This window comes from Heloderma suspectum, chromosome 1, assembly GCF_057233095.1.
Source record: "Heloderma suspectum isolate Gila_16-S chromosome 1, 16-S_ref, whole genome shotgun sequence".
Taxonomy (NCBI): Eukaryota; Metazoa; Chordata; class Lepidosauria; order Squamata; family Helodermatidae; genus Heloderma; species Heloderma suspectum.
The window spans coordinates 114,032,913-114,060,809 of NC_139458.1; the positions used below are offsets into that span (position 1 = coordinate 114,032,913).

Here is a 27,897-nt window from a genome sequence, read left to right on the forward strand (position 1 = left end):
ACAGATGGTAGTAACAGCTTTTATTTGATGAATCTGCCAAGTGAACACCATGAAAGGTTCTAATTTAATCTTTTATTCTGAAATCTGCCGAGTCATAAATCCGACAGTTATCTATGTTCCTGTAGCATTATTTTTATTAGTTTTGTTTCAATTTTAGGCATTTCGCTACAGCGCATACGTATTTTAACAGAACGTAAAAATATATAAGAGCTACATAGCCAGGATAGCTCTGTAAACCCAAACATTCTTTTCTTGGGAGTTCTACCAGTACTCCTTTTCTCATATATATATATATATATATATATATATATATATATATATATATATTAAAAACAAATACAACACACTTTAAATCAGACTAGGCAAGACAGCTTGGGCTACAACCCTCCACCCAGTTAAATGTGCTTAAGTGCCGTTTGGTTCAGGGGGTTTTAAGCAAGCATAACTGGATGCAGGATTACCATCTTATGTCATTCTGACAAAGTACACTTCTTCGCCCCCTGTACAGCATTCTTGATCTCCATGTACAGAGGTTAAGTGAACGTTGCATTCTAGAGGAATACTAGGACCTAGCAAGCATATCGTTCAGTAGAAAAATGCTATAGGAAACATTTCAACTTTTTTTAAAATATTTTTTCCTAAAACATCGTTGTGCATGTTTTTAAATCACAAGTTCTCAAATATAAAAGATGGACATCTGTATCTTTCACCCAATCTCTCTCAAACCGAAATATATTTACAAAGCAGTTTATAAAAAAAAAAAAACAGGCTGCAACTGAAATCTAATCACTGTCATCTGATCCACCATAGGAGCCTCGTTCAGATCCCTCATTGTTGGATGCCTCTGGCTCAGACTCGTTACCTGAGCCCTGATTATCAGATACTCTGTCTGAATCTCTGTCAGAATCGGCACTGCGAGAAGCTGGGCGAGATTCATTCTCAGAACCACCCGAGTGGCTTCTCCCCGACCGCACAGACGGGCTTCTCCCCGATCGCACAGACGGGCTTCTCCCTGACCGCACAGACGGGCTTCTCCCCGACCGCATAGACTCATTGTCAGACGGTTCGGAATCAGATCGTGCCCTCTTCCTCGCTGACCCATCACTGTCCGAGTCCTCGTCAGAAGGGCGAGCGCTGGATCGCCTGGGACTGCCCCCCTCGCTGCCAGACTTGTTACTGTTGTCTAAATCGCTGTCTGACATGACGCGCTTGTTGCGAGGTTGTTCCACATCGTCCGAATCGCTGTTGCTGTTCCTGGGGTTTCTGTTTGGGAGTAGAATATAAGAATTGAAACATCCCAAGTGTAACATTAAACATTATAGAAAGGCCTGTGTGTGCCAAAAATTCCCCTGAAATTCTGCACAACAGTAGAACGAACCCTGTGCCAAGAAAAGCTCAATTCTGAAACATGCAAAGGCCGCATATCTTCCAATTTATTTTTTTGCATAATTTATTATCTTTTGCTATTATGCAGAGTTTACTCTAGTATGGTCAATCACAGAGATAGGCATGAAACTATCTTTGCAGAGTACTGAACCCTGCCCTCAGAAATCTTATTCAGCCACCTTCTATAGCTCCAGAGATGTTACAGGCAATCCCCCACATCCCTTCTCGTATATCTTTGCAACCAAGAAAGAACATTCCATTTTTTTAAAATGAAAGCTGAGAAATTTGTAGGAAGATGAATGATGCAAATTATGGATTTTCTGTGCAGCATGCACAGAATCTGGGTTAAGCACATTGCAAATAGGACAGTTTGCAGATATTTCATTGAGACAACATGTTGCGCCTCAACTATCCTTCCTAAGCCTAGAGTAGAATCCAACTAAAGTCCTACTTAGAGTAGACCCATTGAAATGAGTGGGACTTACGTTAGTCATGATTAACTTCCATTCATTTCAACGGGTCTGCTCTAAGTAGGACTTTAGTTGGATTCAACCCCTAGTGTCCTAAGCCTGCAGCCAAATTAACAGTTCACAACAAAAATACAGGAAATACGTTTGATGCCACCAAACCACTATCCCTATGAGGTAAAGCAAAGCCTAAGAGTTGGACTCTGAGAAGCTTTAAAACGTAGGCATTGATGGAAAACAGGTTTTCGATTCTTTGTAAAGAGTCTAAAAATGCTATGTACAAAATACTATGTACCCAGGATACAATGCTGTAGAGCCACGCTGTTTAGGATAACAAAGCTTTTAGCTTTCTAGACTTTTAGCTTTGCTATTTTAAATCTGTATTTTAAATCCCTGCACTGCTGCTAGGTTTTACTCTGGTTGTATTGTTATACTGTGGTTTTAATGTTCTATATGTTTTATATTGTTTTATTATGTGCTGTTTGGTTTTAATTTTTGTGAACCGCCCAGAGAGCTTCAGCTATTGGGCGGTATAGAAATGAAATAAATAACAAAAATGTTGCTTAGCATGGAGCGGTGTGTGTCCGTTCACACACAGGAAGTTGGAGGAGACGGTAGTCCTATGTTTACCATATCTTTGGACTGGAAAAGGAATCCATATTTTCTGTGCAGATAGCAGATAAGAGCTCTAAACAAGAAGAAATGACACAGTATTTCCAGGGTGACAAAGACCACATACCCATCGTCAGCAATTTTGAGTTTATCTTCATCAGATGAGTCATCACTTGATGAAATAATGGCTTTAGATTTGATTTTCCCCTTCATTGAAGGAGGCAGGCGTTCTGGCTTAGTCTATAAAGGAAAAGAAAATGTTCTAGAATAGTAAAGAAAGCTGGACTTTCAGCTATTTTATGATTAAATATTATATATTCCTACCGCAGCTGTTTATACTGGAAAAGTAATAAACTCCAACTGTTAGATGGCTGTGGAATAATGTTTGTATCATCTACTTCTACCTGGATTACACAGCATCCAATGAGACAAGCATGCAAAAGTAATTTCAAATTGGCAAGCTTAAAAAAAAACCTGGTCGCTTCCATAGCTTCAGATGTTATGGAGAAATAAGATACAAAATTTCAGCAAACAATGGCCAAATTCAGATGTAACAAACTATGCTGTTACATGCTGTGGTCTCATGTGCTCCCCCCCCCTTTGCACATGAAGAAATTTGAAGCTTCGTTTCATGATTTGCAAAAAACCCCCTACAGTTTCCACTTTTGTCTGAATATGGGAAACTGTGGTATATAGAAACCACAATTGAACAAACCAGGATATCAAACCAGGATCCAGGTTCAGCCAATTCTTCCAATGCTTTGCAGCACATTTAGTCTTGCTGCCTTCAATACAAGACTACAGCAATTCCGCAAAACTGAAATGCTAGCAAGTAATGTGCAGTTTAAAAACAACATACTGTTCTTCTCTTCTCAGTCTTGGCTGGGCGACGTTTTTTAGGTCTGGATGCAATGTCATTTTCATCATCGTCAGTACCATCATCTGCCTTTTGGGCCCTTAAGAAAACACACACACAAATACAGCACAAATCAGAATTCTGTAACTATTATATCCCAGTCAAATTAGTACAAATAAAGTAATACTACATATTATTTTTTGTTCCTTAAAATATCTCATGCATATAGCAGTACCTTTAATAGTTGCAGAAAAACGTAGTCCCAATAAAAGTAATAATTGCTTTAAGGAAGCAATCCTATGGCTGCTAGCCAGTGGCTAGACGGCCACAGGATATCTTGTTCTCCGGGAACCACCTTCTCCCTCCTCCATGCTGCCTTGCAGGCAGCATAGAAAAGCCCCGTCCTCTGCATTCGCAAGGAGCGCGGAACGGCTGAAACTGAGCGTTCCAGGGGGCGTTCCGGGGCGCGGAGGGTGGAAATGCTGGTACAGCACATCCAATGTGTTGTACAGCAGCCTCCTCCCCCGCTCTGCCCTCCCCAAGTTCGGAGGCAGCCACCTATCCGCATAGGATTGCACCCTAAGAGTATTTCTGAAATGGACAAATGATAAACTGAGTGCCATGTGTTTGGACTCATGCTACAGTAGGGGCACAAATTATACATTTCTCAATGGTCTAGCCATTCAAGGTATCTTCTAAGTGCTTCCATGATAAAGATTAAACAAACATTAAAATATTAATAAATACTGTACATGCATACACAGTGTATTAATACTGGTTTACTAGCCAGAGTAAACACTAATGAAACAATGCTTTTTGAATAATTATTTCGGGTATGGCATACCAGATATCATGGCTGAGATCGAAACACCTTTAATGCCTAGCACTTCCATGAGCACGCATCGAGGCTTTGATGACTACCCAACCACCATGAAAAGCTAATCTCAAAAGTTCACCTGTATTTGGGAAGTGATGTACCAGGCAGCAGAAAGGACTACCTATGCAAGTGGGGAGTTCAGAAGCCCCATGTGCTTATGGAAGCTCCCCGTGTAGTCCTCAATCCTCACCAATGGGGGTTTACTTGCACAAACTATGTATTTACCGTCGCCGCTTCTTCTTTTTCTTCTCTCCCTCGTCTTCCTCACCATCTTGTTCACTGCCGCTGCCCTTCCTCCTCTTTTTCTTTCTGGACACTGGGAGATCTTCATCACTGTCATCATTGACAAACTCATCGAATTCGCCAGTTTTTTTGGAACGCTGTCACAAAATTAGAAACCACGCTTCACTCATAATTTGTAGCTGGAAACGATCCATGAAACAAACCATTTTAGAAGCCAGATGCCTTCCAGCTCAGAGCGCGTGCAACTTGAAGAAATGTTAGGGCTGAACTTTTATCTATGAAATTTCTGCCCTGGGCTTCAGCAGCACTACTCTCAGAGCAGCTATCTTGTAAAAAGACGAACACAACAAAATCACAGACACAAGATAATTAAAAAGCAGAATAAAAATAGTGAGCATAGCAGCAGAGTAAGGACTGAGACTGCGAGATAAGAGAACAAGCTCTGTCCTGGGCAAAGGCAGTGAATGAACCGGAAAGGAGGAGCTCAGACTGCTAGGACTAGGTCAAAGAGCCCAGTCACATGTTCCCTGCCTTGCCCTGGGCAATGGGGGGACATAACCCCTAGTGGATGCCTCCTCACACAAACGGGGATAGAGTTTTTAGAGAAGTAGTTATACTTGGAGAAGAGCTTTCAGGGGATGTAATGAAAAGAGAAGAAGAGGTGGTAAATGAGTGAAGACATCCATGCATTCTTGGGTCAGTAGTTAGCAGAGAATTAGAGGAACTGAAAACAAGCAAACAAATCAGCACGTGTGTGTCACCTGCTGCCCAAGTTAAAAAAAAAGAAAGAAAGGCTCCTCTCTGCACTTGAACTCCTAAAAAATAAGGTTCCAAGACAATCTTGTAGGTACCAAACTGGGCAAAAAGCTAGTCCAAGAGAATGGCTTTTCAAATCTGGTCCTTCAGTTTCCAAGTTTGATACTGCTTTTCCATAGCCTTTATATTCTTTGTATGGAAACTAGCTGAAGCCTGCCACCACATTCAAACTATCTGGGGATGTAGAAATCCAAACAAAAATGTATTATTCTATACCCGGCCAGCTCCACCACGTTTTTTCTCTTTCGATCCTTCGACTTCTCCAGTGAACATCAGAATATTCTTGGTCTTCTCCACATACTGTGCTCTCTGTTCCAAAAGTTTCTTTTGCTCTTCTATTTCCCTGAGGCGCTTTTCTTCCTGCAAGAGTAAAGGCACCCCATGTCGTTGCTTTAACTTACAATATGGGATGCAGATATCCAAAGCATGAATAGATCAATTCTTTTTATTGCTGAATTAAAAAGAGCAGACTTTGAATGGTCTGCTCTTAACTGAAACTATGATATGAAGAGGAGAACCCACTGCATATAGCATGTTGCAAATACCCAAGCACTGAAAAGCAAGATGTTGGGGGTTTACAGATTGAATAGGTGACAATGCACACATTCCCCAGTCTTAGTTACCAACAGCTTAAAACCGGCCCATACCTTCCAAAGCCACTTTTGCTGCAAAACCTCAATTATGTGTATGCAAGTCCTCTTAAACTCCACACAACTAAGCACATCACTGCAGCCTTACACCTGATGCCTACATTTAGAGATGTTATTACATTTAGCAGTATATAAATATCACAAATAAATAAATAAATATGATGTAATATGATACAATATAATCACTATGTTTTGCTTTGCTGCAGTCAACCCCCAAATGCAACCCCAGTTCTGCTCTAGCATAGCAGAAGGAATAAAAAGTACCTGTTCTTTGAGTAACTTCTGGCGCAGCAGTTCTTTTTCTTGCTCTTGTTTAGCTCGCAGCTCCCGTTCTTCTTCATCCTGCTTCCGAGCCCGAGCCACATGATACTGAGCTTGGCTCAGCAGATCAGAGCATTGCCTGTCAAGTTGAAGTTCGCAGAAACAAAACGATGGGAAAAAAAGTGCTTCACACCGCTGGCCATGATAAACCCACTCAATGAAAAGGAGAATTTGCAGTTGGAAAACCCAAAGCTTTTACTCAGGAGTAAATACTGTAGGTTGAGCAACAAGGACATAATACACTTGAGTGAGGAAAAACAGCATGTGCAGCTAGGGCTTCATTCCTTACTTTTCGTGGAGCCGTTTCCACTGCCAAAGAGTCACTCAGGGCAGAGACTGGTCTGGCAGCAGGACTTGCTACAGGAGAATATAAAACTCTTCCAGCTGCATGTTTTGCTCTATGCCAGGGTGGCCAACGTCCAGGGGTTGCGGGGCCACATTTCCCCTACAATGGAGGCCACACGCCTGCCCCCCCACACCACTGAAATTTGGCAGCATGCTAGCAGTGAGGAAAAACAGCCTCATTTTAAAAGCCAAAAGTGGTGGCTTGCTGCTGACGTTCCGGGGCGGGGCAATGGCAAAGGGTCTATTTCAAAGCAAAATACCACCACGTTGCTGAATTTGGGCAAAAGGTACGTTAACTTCCATTGTCCAAGTGTCAGGGCCTGATCGAGATATGCACGCAACGCAGGGGATGCCCACACACAGTTGTGCATCCACACCTGCAAGTTCAGGAGATACATGGGGCCTGAATTCAACCCCCCACCACCACCAAAAGGCGGGGGGGGGGGGATTTAGGCTACAGTCATATGTAGGTTGCCTTACAACTCTATACTAAAGTAAACCAAATCTTACAACCCACATACTATGCAAGATAAGCAAGTATTTTGGCTCATTTCATAACATATTCTGATTCTTGGAGGCACTGGTTATGTAGGATACAAGCAATTCTTACCTGGCTTCAGTTGCAGCAAGAGCCAAATCAAATCTCATTTTATCTCCCACTTTACTCAAGTAACTGAAGTATCTGAACGGAAAACAGAAAGCCCAGAATTAAATTTTAAACAATTCAGACGCATCCGAACTATCTTTTTCCCCATGTGTATTTAAAAAACAAAGCAAAACAGGTATATGGCCCCTGGAATCAAGATGCCATTAAAAAAGGAATATTCTAGTCTCAATCCCATCAATATCTCACTTGTCAAAAGATGGACTGTTTCAACTTCTAACCAAAAGAAAACTGTTCCTAGAGTACTTTGGTTGCAATTTGCTTCTCATTATGAAGTCAACAGACAAATTCCCACTGATTTTAATGGATTTGGATTGCATGATGCACCCTGTTTTTCAGAGGACTGAATCATCTTGCAAATGGCTCAAGAAAAGTCTTGGAGATGTTGCAAAACCCGCTGAACAACTGTTTAATGGAAATCTCAAGCAAATGAAGCTACTGGGAGAGGAGGCAGATATTTGGCACAGGTAATCATGCTCACACCTGTAAATATTGCAAAACGTGCTGTAATACTACGAGAAGATGACTGTATATACAGTGAGACATTAAGTAAAACAGAAGCTTGCACCTTTTAAACAGGCTTTCAGGGCAGAAGCAATATATATATCAATTCTCAAGCCACAGTTTGCTTCTCCTTGGACTATCCTAGTTTCTAGAAATTTTTCTCTTGCGTGCACAGATAGGTACGCTTAAAAGGCTAGAGTAGCTGGATAATATATTCTGGAAGTCTATCTTTCACTTACTAGCTCCCAGGTCTTTCTAGGCTCTGCTGGGAATTTTCATACTGCCACTATGTTGCACTTAACCTGCATAACTGCCCAACCAGTTGCAGCTCTAGAGGATGACAGCAACTGAAGGAAGCCACTAAAGCAAGAAGCCCACTACCTTTCAACCTCCTGTAAGTATTATTCAACTCAGTAATTTGCAGGGGAGGGTGGTGGTGGGCATTATTTCTTTGTACTCCATTTCATGCAACCTATTGACAGAAGGATCTAAAAGCTATTGGACAGATCATTTGGGAGTTACTACTAGTCCATAATGAAATGGATAGCAGCACATTCAAAACGTCATTTAAAAGGCAGCATTTGGCAACTCTGAGAAGTCTAGCCAGCATTAAGTACACCTACAAAGGTGTACAAAAATAAACTGTAAGGAAGCAGATGGTAACTGCTTCATCGTCTTCACAAGACACTAATATAATGCACATTTTATATATGACATAGATCTCAAATAAAGATAGGGTACATCTGCTTACCTGTGAGCTAGTTCCAGTTCTTTCACAGCATTTAGTACTTCCTTCAGGTTACTTTTTTCATCTTTCAGGACAGAGGTGGCCAGCCTCTGCAGCACCAGGGCAACATTGAACATAAGGACTGTATCACTAGGTGCCACATGTCTAGCCTGAGGATTGAAATTGAGGTTTAAATTAGATAGGTGTGAACCAGCCACAACTCTAACATGCTGAAGCTACAATACATCCACTGTACTAATAACTATAAAATGCCAGCGTTTACCTTCAGCAATGTCTGCTTGCACTCTTGTAATTTGCCACATTTGAAGAGAGCTCGCGCCAAATACAACAGTACCTCTGTGTTCTGGTGCTTATAGAATTTTCTGAGGCAGTTTTCATACTATAAAAGGAAAACAAATCAAAGACATACAGAAGTGTTTTGAAGTTTTTAAGAACTACCATTTGACTAAACTTTCATGTTTAATTACATTGGATGCTGAGCTTAACAATGTTTCATAGGAACTTGGAACACAGCGATCCTACGCAGGTCCACTCCACAGTCAGTCCTTCCCAGTTTAGTAGAACTTGGAACTAAACCATATGCAATGCTAACACAGCCTTGCAAATGAGCCCACAAAGTTACTAACCTGCAGATTTTTTCCCTAGCTTGCTAAGAAGCTAGTGTCCTGCAATTCTATGCAGGGAAAAGCTCCTCCTCTGTAGCCAGCATGGAATCACAGGATATTAAAAATTGTCTTTTATTGAGCAGACTGGTGGAAGAGGGACAAAGCAAAGGGACGGGCTTCCCTTCCTCCCCAGCCAACACAGAAACCACAGAGACTGGCAAAGGAGCGACGGAGACCTGCCCCATCTCCAGCAGCCCACTTACTCACCCAGATGGAATTCCTGGTCAAGTATGGCTACCAGGCAAGCTATTAAATACAAGGCTGTGCTAAACGTGCCACGTGTAGCTGTGTCAATCTTTTTCAACTCTAAAACTTTAAACAGGGAAGGGTTTTTAAGAAAGCCTTTCCTCCCATGCTGTAGTCCTGATGGACACCCGCCAAAACCACCTGCTATTTAGCACAGCGAGGAAGCTCCCATTGGCGCCAATAACTCATGAAAGCCCTTAGGTCTTGCTAAGTAAGAGCTCTGCAACTGTTCATTATAGTGGGAACCCAGACTATCTGGTCTATGCAATAAACACTGCTATTAGTTGCTCACTTCTGAAAATCTAGAAACCTCAAATACACTGGGCAATTTGAAGCCCCTACTTCTTCTATAATGAATGCATCCCCTAAAGAAACTGAAAGGTGTTACTATATGAGTTTCGGGACAGAAAAACATATCCATGAGATGCAGGACTAAAAAGCAAACAGTTTTGCCCCATCTTTTATGCATAGTGGAAAACGATACTATTAATGGTTTACATAAGAATCCAGTTTTTGGTCTCTTTTCTTAAACAGGTTAGGATGTAACTATTTCATTATTTCAGTTATTGGTAATTTATTAAATAAGAGGGACCTGCAAAGAAGATGTTGCAGTGCATCCTCCTTCCCTAGAAGAGTGCTCCTGCTCAGGGTTGCCATCCACCGTTCCCTCCAAGCAGGACGTTCACTCTTCTCCCACACCCTCACTCTGTTTTTCTATCCCAGCATTTCATGGCTATTAAGCTTGCTTAGCCCTCCTTGTGCTCAGGGTTCATTTGTTTTTTTGCCCCAAGAAGTTGTACTACTTAAAACCTTAGGGCTCTCCTGAACCAGCCAATATATCCCTCTTGTTTCACAGTGGCTATAGACACTTGAGTTCACTATTAGAATAAGTGATATATGGTTTATATGATACAGAATGCTAACAATGGAGACCAGTGGCTTTCAGACTTTCTACCTTTGGGGAATTCTTTTCACTCAACAAGCTTAAGGAACTCCTGCACATCTGTCACAGTATCCCTGCCTGTCGCAGGAGATTCCAGGATGTGTTTTGTGGTGCATATGTGTCACGCAGGCTGCAGTCCTCACTGTTGCCCCATGTGAACTGGGAGTGTGGCCTACATTCTCTTACAGTTGAACGCTTGAGGGGAAAGTTGTTAGTTGTGGACAGAATGTCCTTCAGGAAAGCTTGTCTATCAATGTTCATCTTCTCATTGATAAGATTCTAAGGAACCCCAGGGTTCACTGGAAGATAATCTGAAAACCACTGTTTTACAATATATGAAAATAGGGCATGTTTTGGTGTATCCTTAAGGAAGCTCATCTACGTTGTACCTAGTACAGGTCTAGCATACCTTTTCCACCTCTACAGAAATTAAAAAGATTATAATGCTAATAAACAGAGGATGCTCAAACACCCATAATTCAATCAGTAATACTTAAAACACACATTATTAAATAGCAGATCCAACATAACATACAGCTCTGAAAATAAATATATCTGTAGACAAGTGATGTATAGGCTTCCCAGTACTTTCAGAATCCTATTCCTTGTGCTAAGCTTCTTGGTTGCACATGCCCAAACCAGTGTTTGGTTGCGTAGTACCACCATGTTTGGTGGTACTATGTTCCTACTTACTCTTCACAACCATTGAGATGGATTATTCTTAACTACTTTTTGAACAAGTCTACTTATAATAGTACACAAGTTCATGGAACTTTTAGTTCAGCATTTTCTGAACTAAAGTGAAGTAAAAAGTGTGTCTCTAACATATTCAAACTTCAAACCTCCAGTTTAGACTTAATATCAGGGTTTTGTTTGCCCACTGAGTTACAGTGGCATTTTCTACACCAGGTTGTCGTTTGTGTATCAGGCTCTCTTGGGGAAATTTGTCCCAATCCTTGCTGCTTTCACCTATAGGTTCCTACTAAAACCTGGGGGAAAGGATGATAAAAGGAAAAGAAGGGCATGTTAAAAGGAAGGATATAGTTTATGGCTAAGCACTACCATTTTCATGTAATCATATTGAAGTACCGTGTAATATTTCTAACTAAACATTCTGCAGTATTATATTCAGCACTGAAAATTACATCTAAGAAGTAGGCAAACATTAGTTTGCGAAGACAGAACAAGCTTTGTTTAGGAGGTTAAAGACGCAATCGTATGGGGATAGTTGGCTGCCTCCAAACTCGGAGGCAACTGACTATCCAGTGCAGGGCTGGTAGAGCAAGGAGGGGATCTTCTCCTCCGTGCTCTGGCTGCCCTGCATTTGCAGCTAGACCGCTGATTTCAGCTGCCTAGCCACAGCAGCTTGGAGCAGGGGGTGGGGTGGGGTGGGGTGGGGTGGGGTGGAAGGATGCTGGATGGCACACAGAAAGCGTCATACCGGCACTTGGCCACGCCTGCCCTGCCCCCAGAAATGACCCCCATTCCTCTGTTACGCACTGCTCTTCCAAGCGCAGAGCTGGGGATGAACTCCTCTGCCTGCAAGGGGAGGGAGAGGCGGTTTTCTGGGAATGGAAAATACTAATGCTGTCTAGCGGCCATAGGATTGTGCCCTTAGCCCCTAAGGGCGCAATCCTATCCAGATAGGCAGCTACCTCTGAACTTGGAGGCGACCACCTATCCAAAGCAGGGCAGGAGAAGCACGGAGGGGATCGTTCCCTCCACACTTCTCCTGCCCTGCATTTTTGGCTAGACAGCCGATTGCAGCTGTCTAGCTGTGGGAGGACGGAGCAGGGAAGGAAACATAGGATGTGTCATACAGGCATTTCCACCTCTCCGGAACGTCCCCAACTACGCGCCTTTTTGGCTGCTCCATGCTCCTCTTGCGAGCGCGGAGAATGGAGCTGTTCCACGCTGCCTCCAAGGCAGTGCAGAAGTGGGGGGAGGTCAGTTCTCCGGGAACCAGCTCCGAGGTTGGTTCCCGGGTAACACGATATCCTGTAGCCATCTAGCCACTGTCTAGTGGCCATTGGATTGCTCCCTTAGTCTCTAAGTTTGCCATGTGGATAGCAAACATGTTAATTTCTATGCATTCTTTAAAAAGTGTGTTCTCACTTTCTCTCCACCAAGTGTTTTATTAGAAAATTGTTCCTTCTGGTGCCCAGTATTTGTAGCTCAGTTTTAGAGACACAGCTCCTTCTGGTTTTTATGAAATAAGATCATGTTGAAATTGAGATATTTTATGGCATGCCTGAAAAAAATGTTCTCTTGATTTTAGTAATCACTTCCTTCAACAAGAACTCACTGCTTTTCTTCCCAAATTGCAGATATTATTTCATAATGTGCTAGCATAGTAAAACAGAAAAAAAAAACCCTTCCTTCTTATGGAAAAGCCTCTCTTGGCTTTACAGTTTTACTTTGGATTTTAGAGAACATGTGTCCTGTGTCTTTCTGTTTTTAAGGATTACCATCTGCACAGCACTGATGTACTGCTTCTGCTCCACATAAATGTGTGCCAGATTGAGCCACACATCACTGATATCTGCTGTTGCCTCTCTCACTTGAGCAAAAACATCACGAGCCTCACGGAAATATCCTTTGTGTGCCAGTACAGCTCCTAAAAAGGGGAAGCCAAAGAAGAACTTTCAGATGTATGCACTACTTCAAAAATGGCAAAATGCTAGAAGGACTATGGAAAAGAAATTGGAATCCAATCATTACCTATGCCATTAGCTGCATACAAGTTCTTTGGGTCATTCCTGAGTACTTGTTTGTAGATGGCTAGAGCACGATCTTGGTGGCGCTTTTCCTACAAAGATGATAACATGAACACTGAGGAAACTGGACATCTGTACATTTTTATTTATTAAGATATTTTATGCTACTTTCCCAAACGCTCACAAAGTGATACAAATACATTAACAGAATTAATACATTAAGAGAACAAAACAAAAATGCCACAACAAACCATTATCATATATAACATAAAAGCCCAACAGCCTCAGAAATAGGAGTTCAATCCAAAACCTCGGGGCAGTGATAGGTCTTCCAACCCCTGCGAAAAGATAGCAAGACAGCAGCTCTTCTAGTCTCCTTCAGGGAGGAGTTCCAGTTTTAGAGCAGCCACTGTAAAAACCCTGCTCCCTCCTGTTGCTGTTCAATCTCCTGGTGGGAGATTCAGGAGAGATAAGAGGAATTACTTCTTCACACTGTGCACAATTAAACTATTCAAGATGTAGTGATGTAGTGATGGCCACCAACTTGGGTGGCTTTAAAGGGAGGTTAGACAAATTCATGAAGTATGAGGCTATCAATGGCTACTAGTCCTGATGGCTCTATGCTACCTCCGGTATCAGAGACAATATTCCTATGTAAACCAGTTGCTGGGGAACACGACTAGGAGGGTGCTGTTGCACTCATGTCCTGCTTGTGGGTTTCTCACAGGCAACTGGTTGGCTACAGTGTGAAAAGAATGCTGGACTAGATAGATCTCTAGTCTGATCCAGCATGGCTGTTTTTAAACTTACAGCAAAGGCCACACAGCCAAGCCGCACAGCCTGCTCACCAGACCTCAATTGGCGAGTGGGCTCATTTGGTCCAAATATACATAACGGCCAAGTATGTATAGATACTGGTGCCACAGAAAAACAGTATGAGCACATGCAGCATTTACCTTTTCTCTGTCCCTGGTGGGCTGGTGCAGAGTCTGTAACCACACATTGCCCAGAGCCAACATAGAGTAAGTGTCATTCTGAGTTGATGGTTGCTTCAATATCCTTTCAAATTTCTTCTGTCCTGGGCCCCACTCTTGTTTGGCCAAATGAAGATTACCGATTAAGGACCAAGCATCTGGATGGTCCTGAAATAGATATCGCAGCGTACTAAGACCCAACCCGTTTACACTGAATATTTATTTCTAATTATCCTCCAGTCCTCTAGGTTGAGAGAACAATAGTTCAAATGAGTCCCCCACCCAACATATAAATAAAACTACTAAAATTCTGTACTATTGAAATTTCCTTCCATACAGCCCAGACTTTGCCTGATCTGTACATGGAGGAAAGCTCCAAAACAGCTACCAATAACATTTCCTTACACATCCCTTCTAGTCATATAAAGATGCATTATCAAGAGGACATTTCCAGAAGAATGTGGAGGTTGAACTACAATGTATAATTTAGTTTATACTCATAAGGTTATGCTGATCTATGTAAAAGAAAAGAAAATGATCAGTGAACTCACCATATAAACTTTTTAAAATTCATGAAGTCTATGAGCTATAACCCCGCCAGTTGAATGCTGACAAATTCTTACTAACCTGATTGATTTGAAGAGCTTCTTTAAACCAGTCAGATGCTTCATAAAAGTTGCCTTTATCTCTAGCCATAGCTCCTAAACGCAGATAGCCTAGATACAGGAAAATACATTTTAATAATGGAAAGCCTAGTTGCAGAAGCCACTGCATCATTAAGTAAGGGTCAGGACAAGGCACATCTGCTGCGCCGAGTGTTTTCCTGAACTGGGGCCATGCTGGCTTGGGACAATCACAGTGGCCCAACATGACCGTGCAGTGAACAGCCCCCAATTGCCAGATGTCATGCAAAGTTTTGTGGGGTTGAGAAGTCAGAAGAGTCAGCAGAAAAGAGGCTTGTTGGGGGCAACACAGGGGTCACCTATACTCCACCCTCAAATTACTTGGGAAAAATGCAAAGCCCACATGTTACATGAGCAAGCTATCTCATTGGCACTGAACTGAAATGCAGCATGGGAGGACTGCTCTGTCCAGGAACACTTGCAAAAACATATTCCAGTTCTAGGTTATATATACATGCACAGAGCCAGACAGTAACATAGCTTTTATAAGTTTTCCCAGTACGTGTATCTACAGGGGCTCATAAAGTAACTCCATATATTTATACACACCCACGTTTAAAGGGAGGGAAATTCAGTGGCTTAATACTTATAATAGTAGGATTTGAGTGGTCTCCTAGTTGTATGAACCGCAGAGAAAGTTAGTTGAAAAATTACTTCTGTCTAGGGGACTTTGGTTTTGAATGGTGTTTAGCCACAATGATGTACACAAAAGAAAGCACCAGCGAAGGCAATTTTAAGTATAAGAGAATGAATATTTACATGCGTACAGATACATAGGATAGCACAAATAAAGCTGTAAATGTAAAACACTTTAGGAATTGCGGGGGGGGGGGAGCACACATGCAGCCATTCACAATTTAAAGAACTGCAAGATTTCTTACAGTCAACATAGTTTGGATGTTCTCTTAGGATGTTTTTGTACAGTTTTTCTGCTTCATGGAATTCACACATTGCTTCATACAATCTGGCAAGGTTGTAGGATGTAGTCACTGAGATAGCATTATAGTAATGCTCATCATGTTCAGCTTCTGCTTTAGCACGATCCAGAGATGCCAAAAAGTATTTCTAAAGGCAAGAATAGGACAGTGATCAAAAATAAATACATTTTTGAATACAAAATGTATAGAAGGTCAAGTAATAAACACTTTATGTAGAGGTAGTAGTGAGTTTCACACCTTTGCTTCTCCTAAGTTCCCAAGTCTAAAGTGGAGAGCACCCACATTATTCAAAATCTCTGGAGGGACATCAGCTTGCACTTTCTCCTGAAGAATTCGGGTTGCTGTACCATAAGCTGAAAGGGCACCCTGTGAAATGCAGAGGTGGTATAGAAGAGGGATTGGATAGGTTCAGTTCTATGCATAACTGTTCAGCTTCAAACAACTGTACTTTATGCATCTTCTCTATACCTGTATATCTGTCTGCTCTAGGATTTGTGCTAACTCAATCCAGGCTTCTACATCATCTGGGTACTGTTCTGTCACCTTCTTCAAATGACCCTATAAAATACAATCATTATTTATGCATATACACTGAAGTTGCCAAAAGATACAAAACAATAAAGCTACAATTTAACTTTAGATTTTTCAACAAAGTATACTTGAATCAGGTCAGTAATTTCCAGATGTACAGACATTTAACTACCACCATTAAAAACATCTTGTTAACTATGAAAAATTATTAGGCATCAGAATGAACAAACATTTACCAAATTAATAATTCTAAACAATACAAAGCATCTTAAAAAATTACATTCTGGGAATAAGCATACCTGCACACAATCTGGCATTTCCTAACCTGTGGGACAAAGTGTCTGATGTTCCCTTCTCAAAAACAAGATGGCTTTCCTTGATAAAGCTAATACTTTACTGGTATACAGAACTCAACTACTGTCATTCAAAACATTGTGAAAGTAAGTCACTGTCAATGCAATGAAGGTCGCCTGCATCACAATGAGCGAGCATTTGACAAATGATTACATTTTAAGGGCATAATCCTGTGCATGTTTAAACAGAAAAAAGTCCTATAACTCCCAGCATTCCCAAGCTGGCATTACTGGCTGGGGAATGCTGGGAGTTGTAGGACTTTTTTCTGTCTAAACATGCATAGGATTGCATCTTAAACAGAATATAATGGGTGAAATTCAAGTGTGTCCAGTCACCAGGGGAAGGAAACCGACGGTGGAACACATTCCCCCTCCTTGCTGTAGTCCCATGCGTGTCGCCAAAATCTGCTCAAGAGGGTTGGAGTGTAGGGGGAGCAAAGTCCCACTGCATGAGCAGACGTCTTCTGGCACAACACTGTATCTCACCCAATGCCTTTTAAGTGTAAGATTAAATTATGTACATTTGGGCATCTGAGGCGGAACAAGTGTCGGCTCTCGCTTGTGAATAAAAGCTTCAGAAGTGGTAATGAACAACAACAAAAATAAAACTAAGAAAGAAATGCAGTGAGCATACTGCACGAAAACAATTCACGCCACAGGAAATTCATTTATCTGAGCTTCTGGTGTGATCTCAGTTTTATTTGAAAAGGAAAAGATGTCTACTACTATCTACCTGTACTGCATAGAAAATGGCTGACCGGCTAAAGCGTATGGATTTTGATTTTCAGAGGCTCCAGATCTCTCACGAATTTACCCATGGCTGAGGGAAGAAAAGTTAATATATATACTGAATGAATCTAGTCAGCACACTAACGTTACAATCGTATATATCTCTACTTAGAAGCAAGTTCCACTGAGTTCAATGGGGCTTATTCCTGGGAAAATTAGTAAAGGATTGCAGCCTAAGTCCAAAGAGCATTCGCTGACTGTACCTTTGCAATATCTCGCTTGTCTTGATCTTCTGAAGCAGCATAGAGGGATCCAAGGATTTTCATAGTCTCATAATTGTTAGGGTAGGCTTTCAAAACTTTTTCAAAACACTGTGATGCATTTTCTTTGTCTCCTCGGTAAATGTACATTTGTCCCAGTCCAAAAAACGGTAGCACAAAAGAAGAGGACGCAAACTGTGTAGCTTGATAGTAGTATTGGAAAGCCTGATCATAATCTTCCTAATATAAGGGGGGGAGGGAGGGAAGGCCGTTAAAATTTCCATGTGCACCATTTAAGCTTTTCGAAAATAAGAATGCAAAGTAGGAAAGGGAGGCTTTCAAAACACAATGTACCTGAACATGAAAAGACCTGGCTAGCTGGTAGCAACTCTCTGCCTGCATCGCTTCAACCTCTGTATTATGGAAAGCATGAAGAGCCAAGTGCTGGACCTTACCGTAATCCTGTCAAAAGAAAATACAGTTCTCATAATCATTTTCATAAGGTGTTCAAAATCATGGTCTGGAACACTTAGGTACTTAGAAACGTCATCTTGCATTGTTTGAAAGAGGACCAATTCACAAATATGGTTCTTGTATAGAGAAATTATGTGCAACATGGAGGAAGCGGCTGTGGGAACAGAAGTGATTACATACAACCAAAATACTTATGTACCTCTAGCTTGTAACTTTTTCCCATGTGACTGTGACACACACTGGCCCGAGTAATGTGTGTTTAGGAGCTGCAGCAGTACTGCCACTAGTGTGAACTGACACCAACAACAATATAAGGCTGAGTTTTAAAAATTACAATAATTAAACACTAAGAAATGGCTTTAAGCAATATGGAGCAGCTTATTTTTAAAAACACACATTGAAGCATAGCTTTTCTTGGTCTTAAAATAAACCTGAACTTCAGATTCATGTTTGCATTAGTATTGCCACATATGGCAAGAAGAGCATTGAAACGTAAAGCCTGATCCGTATGAAACAATCCAAATACTTTCAACTAGCAGCGTAACTCAGACGCTTTGCAGTTGTCTTACCTTTTTGAAGAAGAAGTGATTTGCCAAGTGGTTTAACACCATTGGGTTACTAGGATCAATTGTGTATGCTCTGGAAAGCAGCTGGACACCATTTTTGATGGAATCAGCCTGAAAGCAACATTGACAAAAGTTTTGGTCTATAATAAATTGACGTTTGCTTTCTAGCTGTTCCTTTACTATAACATTTCTAGAGCCATTCTTTTAAATTCAGTTTAAAAATCATGCGGTCTTAGGGCACTCGACCAACCATGTAGCTGGGTGGCGTTAAGCATCTCACCCTGATCTCCCCATCTATAAAAAAAGATAGAAAAGGGGGAAACAGCTGCCTACACCACAAGCATGCTGTGAAGTTGACTACGAAAAGGACAATAAAGGCACATGAACGATATTATGAATTGTAAGAATAAAAGCCTTTTTAAAAAGCTAGTGAAGACTACCAATGAGGAATTTACCCTTAGAGCCAAGAACAACAGTAGACCTTCCTTAGGCCTGTTTTAGCCTGTTTCCAAAAATGAAACGATAACTGCACCTCGACTCCATGTCAGTGAAGATATACTGCTTATAATCGTGAATATTCTAAATGATGAGCCAGAAGCCAAGCATCACAGGAGTCTTGCAATAGTTTCAAGGCTGCCAATGGACTCATTCAGATGCAACGCTACAACATAGTTTAGTGTTAAAAGTTTGAGCGTCAGCAAGACTTGGGCTCATGAGCTCCCCCTCCCTCACAGCTGCAAGGAGTATGGACGCTTTTGCTTCTGTTTTAGATTAACTGCAGACTGCTGCATTAGCTGAACCTGGACAAACTGCAGCTAATCTTAACTATGGTTGAAATGAGCCAGCTTCTTAAACTATGGTTTAAGTTGGCTTGTTTCAAATGACCGTAACTGAGATTAACTACAGTTTAGGGTTCAGACCACACAGCAAACTGCAGTTTAACTAAAATGGAAGTGGAAACTTCCAACCTCCACATCAGCACCACACTGGAGAAGAGGAGAGGGGGGAATGCATGAGCTCACTGATTTTATTTAGTACTCTATTTCAGGTCTATGCAATGTAAAGCCCATATGCCAAAAAGGTCTTGACAAGCCTCCCCCCATCCACCAGTCCCTGTGGGGAAGAAATGGCCAAGGGCGAGTCAGCATGGTGGCAAGGCTGCAGCAGACTGTGCGTGGGCTGGCAACCTGAATATGGCCAATGGGCTTTATCTTGCCTACACCGTTCTATTTTAAAGAAAAATTTCAACCGTTATATTACTACTCAAGATCAGAGAAAAATATAAATGAATGTTAAAATAGTTTTTTATTCAACTGGCATAATTTTAATGACTGTATAAAAGCCTATCAATGAAGCACAGTATTCAGATGTTGCCATTTCAGGTCAAACCCACCTCTTTATTATTGAGTTCCAGAACAGCCAATCCAACTAAAGCCCCCACACATTTGGAATTGAGTTCCAGTGCCCTGCTGAATGCCAAGCGAGCTTTCTCCAGCTTGTTCAGCTTTACAAAGCAATGGCCCATGCCCAGCCGAACCTCAGCTAATGGGGGAAAACAGCAAACAATTCCAAGATTTAGTACTTGCCCATTTAGACTTTTACCTCCATTTAAGAAATGCAAGTTCAGCATTTCCTGTTTCGAGAAGCACTTAACGTGTATAAGGTACTTTGCAATAGTTTAAGATTTGTAACAGTCCCTCCCCACATGTTTACAGTAAAATAAGTAAGGATTAATAGCTATCCTTATTTCCTTAAGATGTTGTGATGGCCAGTCTTGTGAATGGCTTTTTAAAAGAACTAGGATTCAGGAATGGCTATATCACTGACTTCAAAATACAAATGAGAACAATGAACAGCAGGAAAGGGATGTCATTATCTTGCTCTGCAAGTGAAGTTCCATCAGCAGATGCCAGATGACCAGCTGCTCCAGAGAACACAGTGCTCTTCACTAAACGGGCCGTCCTTAAAATCTAATTAAAAATACAGACAGAGATGCCAGCGCAGTTCTCTGAGCTTGGCCTCGGAAATGAGTTTAATAAAGCCGCCTTAAGAATAGAAGCAAGATTAACAAGCCACAAAATTCTTCACTGCTTTGGATTAGTATCTGAGCCAGACAAGAATTCTTAGCTCATCCCACCTCACCATTCCCTACCACCCTTTCCCATCCCACAAAGCTATTGTTTTTGGAGATCTACAGACTCGGGGAGAACACAAAAGTAGTAGGCAAAGGCATAGCTAAGTGGCAGAGCATATGTTTTGTGTGCAGGAAGTCACGGAAGACAGGTCCATATCACTGGCTACTAGCTTTATATGGAACCTCCAGATTCAGAGGCAACATGCCACTGAATGCCAGTTGCTGGGAAGCAAGAGAAGGAAACAGACCCTGCTTGTGGGATCCCTAGGGGCATCTCAGTGGACTAGACAGACCTTTGATCTGGTCCAGCAGGGCTGTTATGTTCTTAGACCCCAGGCTCAATGCCTAGCACCTCCAGTGAAAAGACTATGACAGACCCCTATCTAAAGACCTACTGCCAGTAGGAGCAGACAGTATTGGCCTAGATGGGCCAAAGATCTGACTTGGTATATATTTGCACTTACTTTCTGTTCTACTTGATGAATATGCGCATTTCCAAAGCTTGCATTCTATAAGCAGGTACTACTCCAATAAAAGACAGCAGCATCTTCATCTCATTTTGACTCCAACAGGACTGACTTTAATATTCTTTCTTGCTTTACAGACTGTGCTGGCAGTATCTTAGGACTAACATATCAACACTTACCATTTAGAATGAGACAAAGGTCACAGCAGACTAACTTTAAAAAGCATACTACTATTCAGACCACATGAATTTAAGGACATCATTTTTGGCCACAATGGTCCAAAAATTGTATTTAATTGGAAGATGTTATGCTTTTTACCTGGGCAGCCTGGGTTGGTTCGCAGTGCTTTTTTGTAGTAGGCAAGGGCACCTCTGTAATCTTTCTTGTTGAATGAAATGCATGCTTTGCCTATTAGATAGGAGAAATAAAAGTTAATAAATATCTACTGAAGTTTCATGACAGACATCAAATCAACAGCAGTTCATCATTTTACTGGCTGGAAACATATTAAGGAGTACAAAGCTTTTTTTTTGCTTTTTTTTTTAAGAGTGACACCGCTCAAGTACCAAGTATTCCCAATGTAATGGGTGTGATCTGAAGAACATTTCTTTTGAAAGAGGTTCATTCATTTTCAGTGGATATAAGCTCAAGTAAAAATATTTATGGCTGAAGGATAATGTAACAGTATGAAATCCAGTATGAATATACAAGTGGCTGTTTCCACCAGTTACTTTGTATCTTCATTTCCCTCTAGCCTGGCTAATTCAGCCTTCCTGTACTAGATATGCAGAGTAAGTGTTGGAAAGGAGAATTATTTCAAAATTCTGTTTTTATTAATAAAGCAGTACAATGAAATTTCCCCAGACAAGAGACAAAACAAAGCCAAAATATTAGGCATGGAACTATCTCTTCCTCCATTCTACCCCCCTCCCCAAAGCTGTACCTCCATCACCTTAAAACTATCTAGAAATATTATCTGAGATTCAGGGGGAGTTTACAGGAAGAGAAAATAATGACAGATCTCAGGTGTACATACAATATGTATACGTCTCATAGTCTTCATGGCTACAATAGCATATATAGGATATTAATGCAACAGCATATTCATTCAGACAACATTTGAAAGAATATACACACATCCAACAATAACATAAAGTACCTATCCCTGCCCCCTGCACCCACCCACCCCCATATAAAGTTAGGCACTTCCTATCACCAAGAATAAAATGTCACCAAGATTTCTTTAATTCGTAATGCTTGAATTGTAGGAGGAAAGGCACAAGGTTCCTTAACGAAATCCAGACACCTCCCTCATTTCCAATTTTAGTCAAACCATGCTCACCGTTGCCTTCTAAAATCTATAGCTAAGGAGGCCACCATACAAGGTAAGTAGTAGGCCACAGCCTTCTCTGCCCCCCTTGAAATTCAAGCACTGAACTTAACCCTGAACCCTGTTACCTAGCCAAATATTGGTTGGTCTCAATACTTCTCAAAAGTGCTCAGGTTTGGACTTTGACAACCTTGCAGTAGGTGATATGCCAGACCAAGGGGAGGAAATTTTGTGTGTCCTCAGTGGATTTCATAGATCATAATGAGAGGAGATGGTCTCTAAGGTATGTTGGGCCTAAAGTTTCACATGTGAAAAACCAGCATGGGGGGTGGGGAGAGAGGAGAACCCCAAAATATATTTAATACTCTCACCAAGAAGGGCTGGAATATTATTTGGAGACTGGTTGAGCACGAAATGAAACTGTGCATCAGCTTGATCCATTTTATCACCTTCCAGAAGACAGAAACAGGCTCTTCCCAATAAGTGGTTCTAGAAAAGCAAGAAACAAACGTGAGTTTTCTTAAATATTTTTAAAAGGAAGTCTCACCAAGAAAAGCCACGCCTGACTGCACTGTCTATTTATGCTGAACTTGTTTACACTGATTTCTCACAACAAAAACCACTAACAATAGCAAATTCACACATTCCTCCAATTCACTAACTTTTCAGAGCTGTCCAGTTACTTCAAACGCCCCCATGGTCTTGTTCCTCTGCACCAATCTCCTCTTCTTCCTCTATATGATCCTCCCCAGAACCTTCACTCTATGGATACCAATCTCTATTTCCAGGATACTTCCTTTTTTCCACCACCAGAATGCCCTTCCACCCAACATCCAACTCTTCTCCTTTATTCGTGTAACAGGAACATGGGAAGCTGCCTTATACTGAGTCAGACTACTGGACTATCTAGCTGAACGCTGTCTACGCTGACTGGTAGTAGCTCTCCAGGGTTTCAGGCAGAAGCTTTTCCAACCCTACCTACATTTGCCAGAGATTGAACCAGGGGCCTCTTGCACACAGCAGCACATACTTTGCCACTGAACTACAGCCCTCCCCTTGAAGTGTCTCACTTAACCTGGACTTTTCTCAACAGTCCCTCTCTTTTGCCTTCCTTCCTTTTCTCATCTCTGATTAGACTGGAGGCCTGTGGGCAAGGCATTTCTTATTTTTAGTTGTTGCACAACAGCCATCCTCTACCTCACGCACTCCAGCTGTGTTGCACTACACCCACCATCAACCCCAGCTGAGATGGTCAATGGTCTGGGAAGATGGGAGTTGTTAGTCTAAAACATCTGGAGGGCACAAGGTTTGGGAAGGCTGTTGAATAGCACCTAATGGCTGTAGATGTTTTATTTTTTTAAAAAAAGAGCTGCACCACTACTTCTACAATCAAGAATATTAGAAAAATGACTTTAGTAAATTTATCCAAAAACAAATTGTGCCTGATGAAAAGGCAGCTAATTTCGCCTTGATGTTTAAGAAGCTGGTAAGATGCCGATAGTTGCTACCTTTCCCTCAGCAATATTAGCTTTGTTGCAGCAGCAGCAATCCATAAGCATCTCAAGCATGAAAGCAAACTGCATCTAGCAACAGGGTTCTGCATGTGTTACTAAACTTTGGATCCCAATATGGCAGGCTGTTCAGCTACAAGTAATGGTTTGCAAGCTTCACTATGTTGGACTTACCATTTCTTGAACTGAGCAAATGATCTTTTTTAAGAAATTGGACACATAAGAAAAAATATACCACCTCTGTGCAAGATACAGACATTACTTCAATGCCCCAGCTAGATTATGGGTTCAACAATGTTGCAAAGCAAGCATAAAATAGGGTATTTTCACAAGAAGTTGTTTTGTTTTTACCTGATCATACATTATTATTTTGTCAGCCATAGTGTACAGCAGAGTAGCTTGTGTAATAAGCTCTTTCTTGTTGTCTTTATTCTTTTCTTTCCGCGCCTGCTGTACATAGTAGGCTGCTAAGGTATCTAAGCAAGTCATCTGATCTTTTTCATGGTCTCTATAATCCAGGTTTCCATCTATACGAGCAGCCTCCAGCAGTTTCACGAAATCTTCTGTTTTGCCTTGTTTATAATATTCCAACTAGAAAAAAGAGTATGCAAAGTCATTTGTAATACTTTTAACATTACTCTACTAGAAAACAGTTTGCCAGCTTAATGGCTGATATTAGATAATGAATATCAACACAGTATTTGTTTTATTCAAGTTGAATTAAAAATGCAAACATGAAAAAACATGATCCACAGGATTTACTGCAACGTAATGATTTAAAGCAGGGCTGCAGCACTGTTTTCCCGTGAGGAGCTGGATTCCCCCGCAGCAGGTCCACTGTTGGCTGGATGATGGCAGATCATCCCCTTTTTTCCTGCAGTCAGACTGCCCCATGTCCCCATTGTTATCTCCAATCTCAGATCCAAGACAGCAGTGGCGTTAGGCAGCGAGTCGCACCGCCTCACATCTCAGATCAGAGATAATAGCGAGGGATGCAGGGGAGCTGGACTCAGCCACCAGTAGCAGAACTCCCACTGTTTAGGGTGGTGGGACTCATCAGTGCTGAGAAGACCAGCTAACAGGAGGGGTCCTCCAAGGGAATTCCTTCAGGAGGAGGGACTTGAAGCATAAGCCACACCCCCTGGAGGGACACCCAAGGGGCTCCGTGGGCCAGATTAGGGAGCCCCCCTTGCCAGATTTGGCCTTTACTCCCAAGTAAAAACACAGGATTGCAAACATCCTCTTGCAACCTAAGGTTACTTTCATGAACTGTAGATTATAAAAAAGAAAATATACACAGCATACAATGTAAACACATTTTCAGATTTTGACAGAATGCTAGAAAATTATGTGAAGCTTGCACTACATTTCTAACAAGCCAACTCCCCTATCTCCCATTCATAGAATCATGGAGTTGGAAGGGGCCATTTAGGCCATCGAGTAACCCCCCTGCTCAATACAGGAATCGTTATTCATTCTTCATTTTGATAATTATGTGTCATGTTAACACACGGTATGATCCTAATTTTACACTGATCGATTATTAGCTTCCAAGTATACAGGTACACCCTGATAAGCAATCTGTAACACACCACCCATTCATTTCAATGGAAGATAGCACTACCCACATGCATTTCTTTGTGTACATGAATCAGCTCCCTCTCCTGAAATAAGTGGAGTCCTTCCCACACATATAAGAGATCCACTGGCGCTGTTTTGATCACAGCACAATAATATGAATGTGGAGAACTTGGAAGAGGAAACAGCAGCGACCATGTAAAAACTAAAATTACACATGCACAAATCACAATTGTAAATCCATAACAATTGTTGTCAAGGCCCATTGCAAGACTAACACTATAATCATAGAATCATGGAGTTGGAAGGGATCTTGGAGGTCACCTAGTCTAACCCCCTGCTCAATACTAGACACACTTACTAGAAAGTAAGTACCATTGAACTGAGAGGTAATTACTTCTAGGTAAGATGCATGGGCTTGGGCTCTCTCCTCTGGTCAGAGCCTCAGTGGGAGACTCCCTGGGAACCCCATGTATGCTACCTTAGTTCGTTGATGGGAGAAAGGCGGGATATAAATAAAACAAATAAAATACAATGAACTGGCAAGCTAGAGCAATCCATACTGACCGCTAGAGCAATCCATATGTGCAGCTGAGTATGTTCTTGTTTCAGAATGCTTATAACTTCATCCCCCTCCGGTAACTGATCAAAGTCAAGCTCAATGACCTAAAAAAAAATTATATACCAACAATGTAAATATTTATAACCCACTGTAGACAAACTTTATGAACTATTAAGGTACACACTACAGTAATCAAGCACCTCAAGGTAAGTCTTTAGTCACATTTCAGGGTACTTCATATTAGAAGATGCTTTGTGTCCCCCTTGACTAACATGATTAAAGAAGGTATTTGTGAAGTCCTACAACTCAAGGACACCGCATGCAAGACTACTTTCCTAGAGTAAACATGCAGAAAAATAAGACATCCTTGCATCCCTCACATGTGATGGATCACATAGACTATGTACTTTCCTATAAAGAATGTATTTCCATGTGGGCCCTTTTGTCTTCTGTGCCCAAAGAGAAGCACAGAATTAGCGAAACAGTAATCTTCCTTGGATGAACGTTTGCATGCGGAGTACCAGTTCTAAAGAAATTATTTAAAATGCAGCTACTGGGAGGCTTGGCTATTGGGCGGTATAAAAATGTGATAAATACATAAACTGGAGCACCATCTTCCATATGCGCTCCAACTCCCAGGCCCATGGACACACCTGTGGACCCTGGGAAATGAGTAGGGAGAAGCAAAAGGACACATGATCAGCAGCAACATATCCTCTGTGTGCACACATGGAGGAGGACAGTTAATATTAAGAGTACAGAACCCATGCATACCGGATGAGTCAGTAAAGGCACAGTCCTATGCATGTTTAGACGGAGAAAAGGCCTGCAATTCCCAGCATTCCCCAGCCAGCTGGCTGGGGAATGCTGGGAGTTGCAGGCCTTTTCTCCGTCTAAACATGCATAGGACTGTGCCCTCAAGAGAGTGTCCAAGGTGAGAGTTAATTCATGGAAATCACGGCTAGTATGGAAGCTCCAAGCTTTAATGCAGTCAGTGAGGATATTTAAGAAGCATTAGAGCAGCTTCCCCAACCTGCTTGCCCTCCAGATGTGCTGGACTTCAACTCCAGCCAGCATGGCCAGCGGTAAGGAACGCCGGGAGTTGTGGTCCAAAACAGCTGGAGGGCGCCAGTTTGGGGAAGGCTGCGTTAGAGGACGGGTGTTTCTATCAGGCTACGTACAGCCCGACAATTCAGGGGGGCTTTCCTCAAGCTCCTGCGAGGGAAGGCGGATGGAGTCGTCCCGTACACTACTCCGCTCCCTCGAAGGCAACGGCGAACGAGCAGGGAAACGCGACGCCAGCCACGAAATCCGCCTGCCCCCGCCCTCGCCCCCCGCCCCAAAAGCGCCCACCTCGTCCGTGTCCCGGAGGGGGATCTCGATCGAGCCCCGAGACATCGCGATGGCGGTGTCGTCGCCGCTGCCGCCTCAAGCGAGCGACTTCGCACGGCGCCTCGCCTCCGCTCCGCCCGAGAGCCCTCCGCGGCGGTGCCTCGGCAACAGCCGCCGTCCTCCGGGCCCGCGCAGCCGCCTTCGGGCCGCGACCTCGGAAGGGCTTCCGAGGGGGCGGAGAACAAGGGAAGGAAGCGCGCCGCCTTCCCCCCCCCCCCGGTCTTTGTTGCGCTGCGCTGCGCCGCGCCGCCGCGCTCCCCCTGCTGGGGGAGCCAGCCACGAGGGCGAGGAGCGGGGGAGCACAGGGGCCGGCCCGGGAGCTTTCCTCCTTCCGCGGTTATAGCCGCCTCAGAAA

At 42.2% G+C, this 27,897-nt stretch overlaps 1 protein-coding gene across 1 annotated transcript; it reads right to left on the minus strand.

The window, feature by feature from the left end:
* Positions 1-625: 625 nt before the first annotated feature.
* CTR9 (CTR9 component of Paf1/RNA polymerase II complex) lies at positions 626-27,671 on the minus strand. Its single transcript, XM_084854089.1, has 25 exons — positions 27,504-27,671; positions 26,156-26,254; positions 24,362-24,601; positions 22,871-22,988; positions 21,488-21,577; positions 19,962-20,110; positions 18,572-18,679; positions 17,883-17,990; positions 17,532-17,768; positions 16,124-16,213; positions 15,893-16,021; positions 15,599-15,782; positions 14,662-14,750; positions 14,017-14,202; positions 13,065-13,152; positions 12,812-12,960; positions 8,752-8,868; positions 8,493-8,638; positions 7,184-7,255; positions 6,172-6,307; positions 5,474-5,617; positions 4,424-4,578; positions 3,325-3,421; positions 2,593-2,705; positions 626-1,263 (listed from the first exon to the last, which is right to left on the minus strand). The coding sequence occupies exons 1-25, from the start codon at positions 27,546-27,548 to the stop codon at positions 783-785; spliced, it is 3,570 nt and encodes a 1,189-aa protein (XP_084710215.1). The 5' UTR covers positions 27,549-27,671; the 3' UTR covers positions 626-782.
* Between the last annotated feature and the right edge of the window lie 226 nt (positions 27,672-27,897).

Coding starts and splice junctions, on each gene's coding strand:
- CTR9 (XM_084854089.1), bottom strand. CDS start 27,548: ATGTCTCGGGGCTCGATCGAGATCCCCCTCCGGGACACGGACGAG. Junction 26,255..27,503: donor CCCTCCGGGACACGGACGAG/GTGGGCGCTTTT, acceptor ATTTTTTTTTAG/GTCATTGAGCTTGACTTTGA. Junction 5,618..6,171: donor AGAAGTTACTCAAAGAACAG/GTACTTTTTATT, acceptor TTACTCTTGCAG/GAAGAAAAGCGCCTCAGGGA.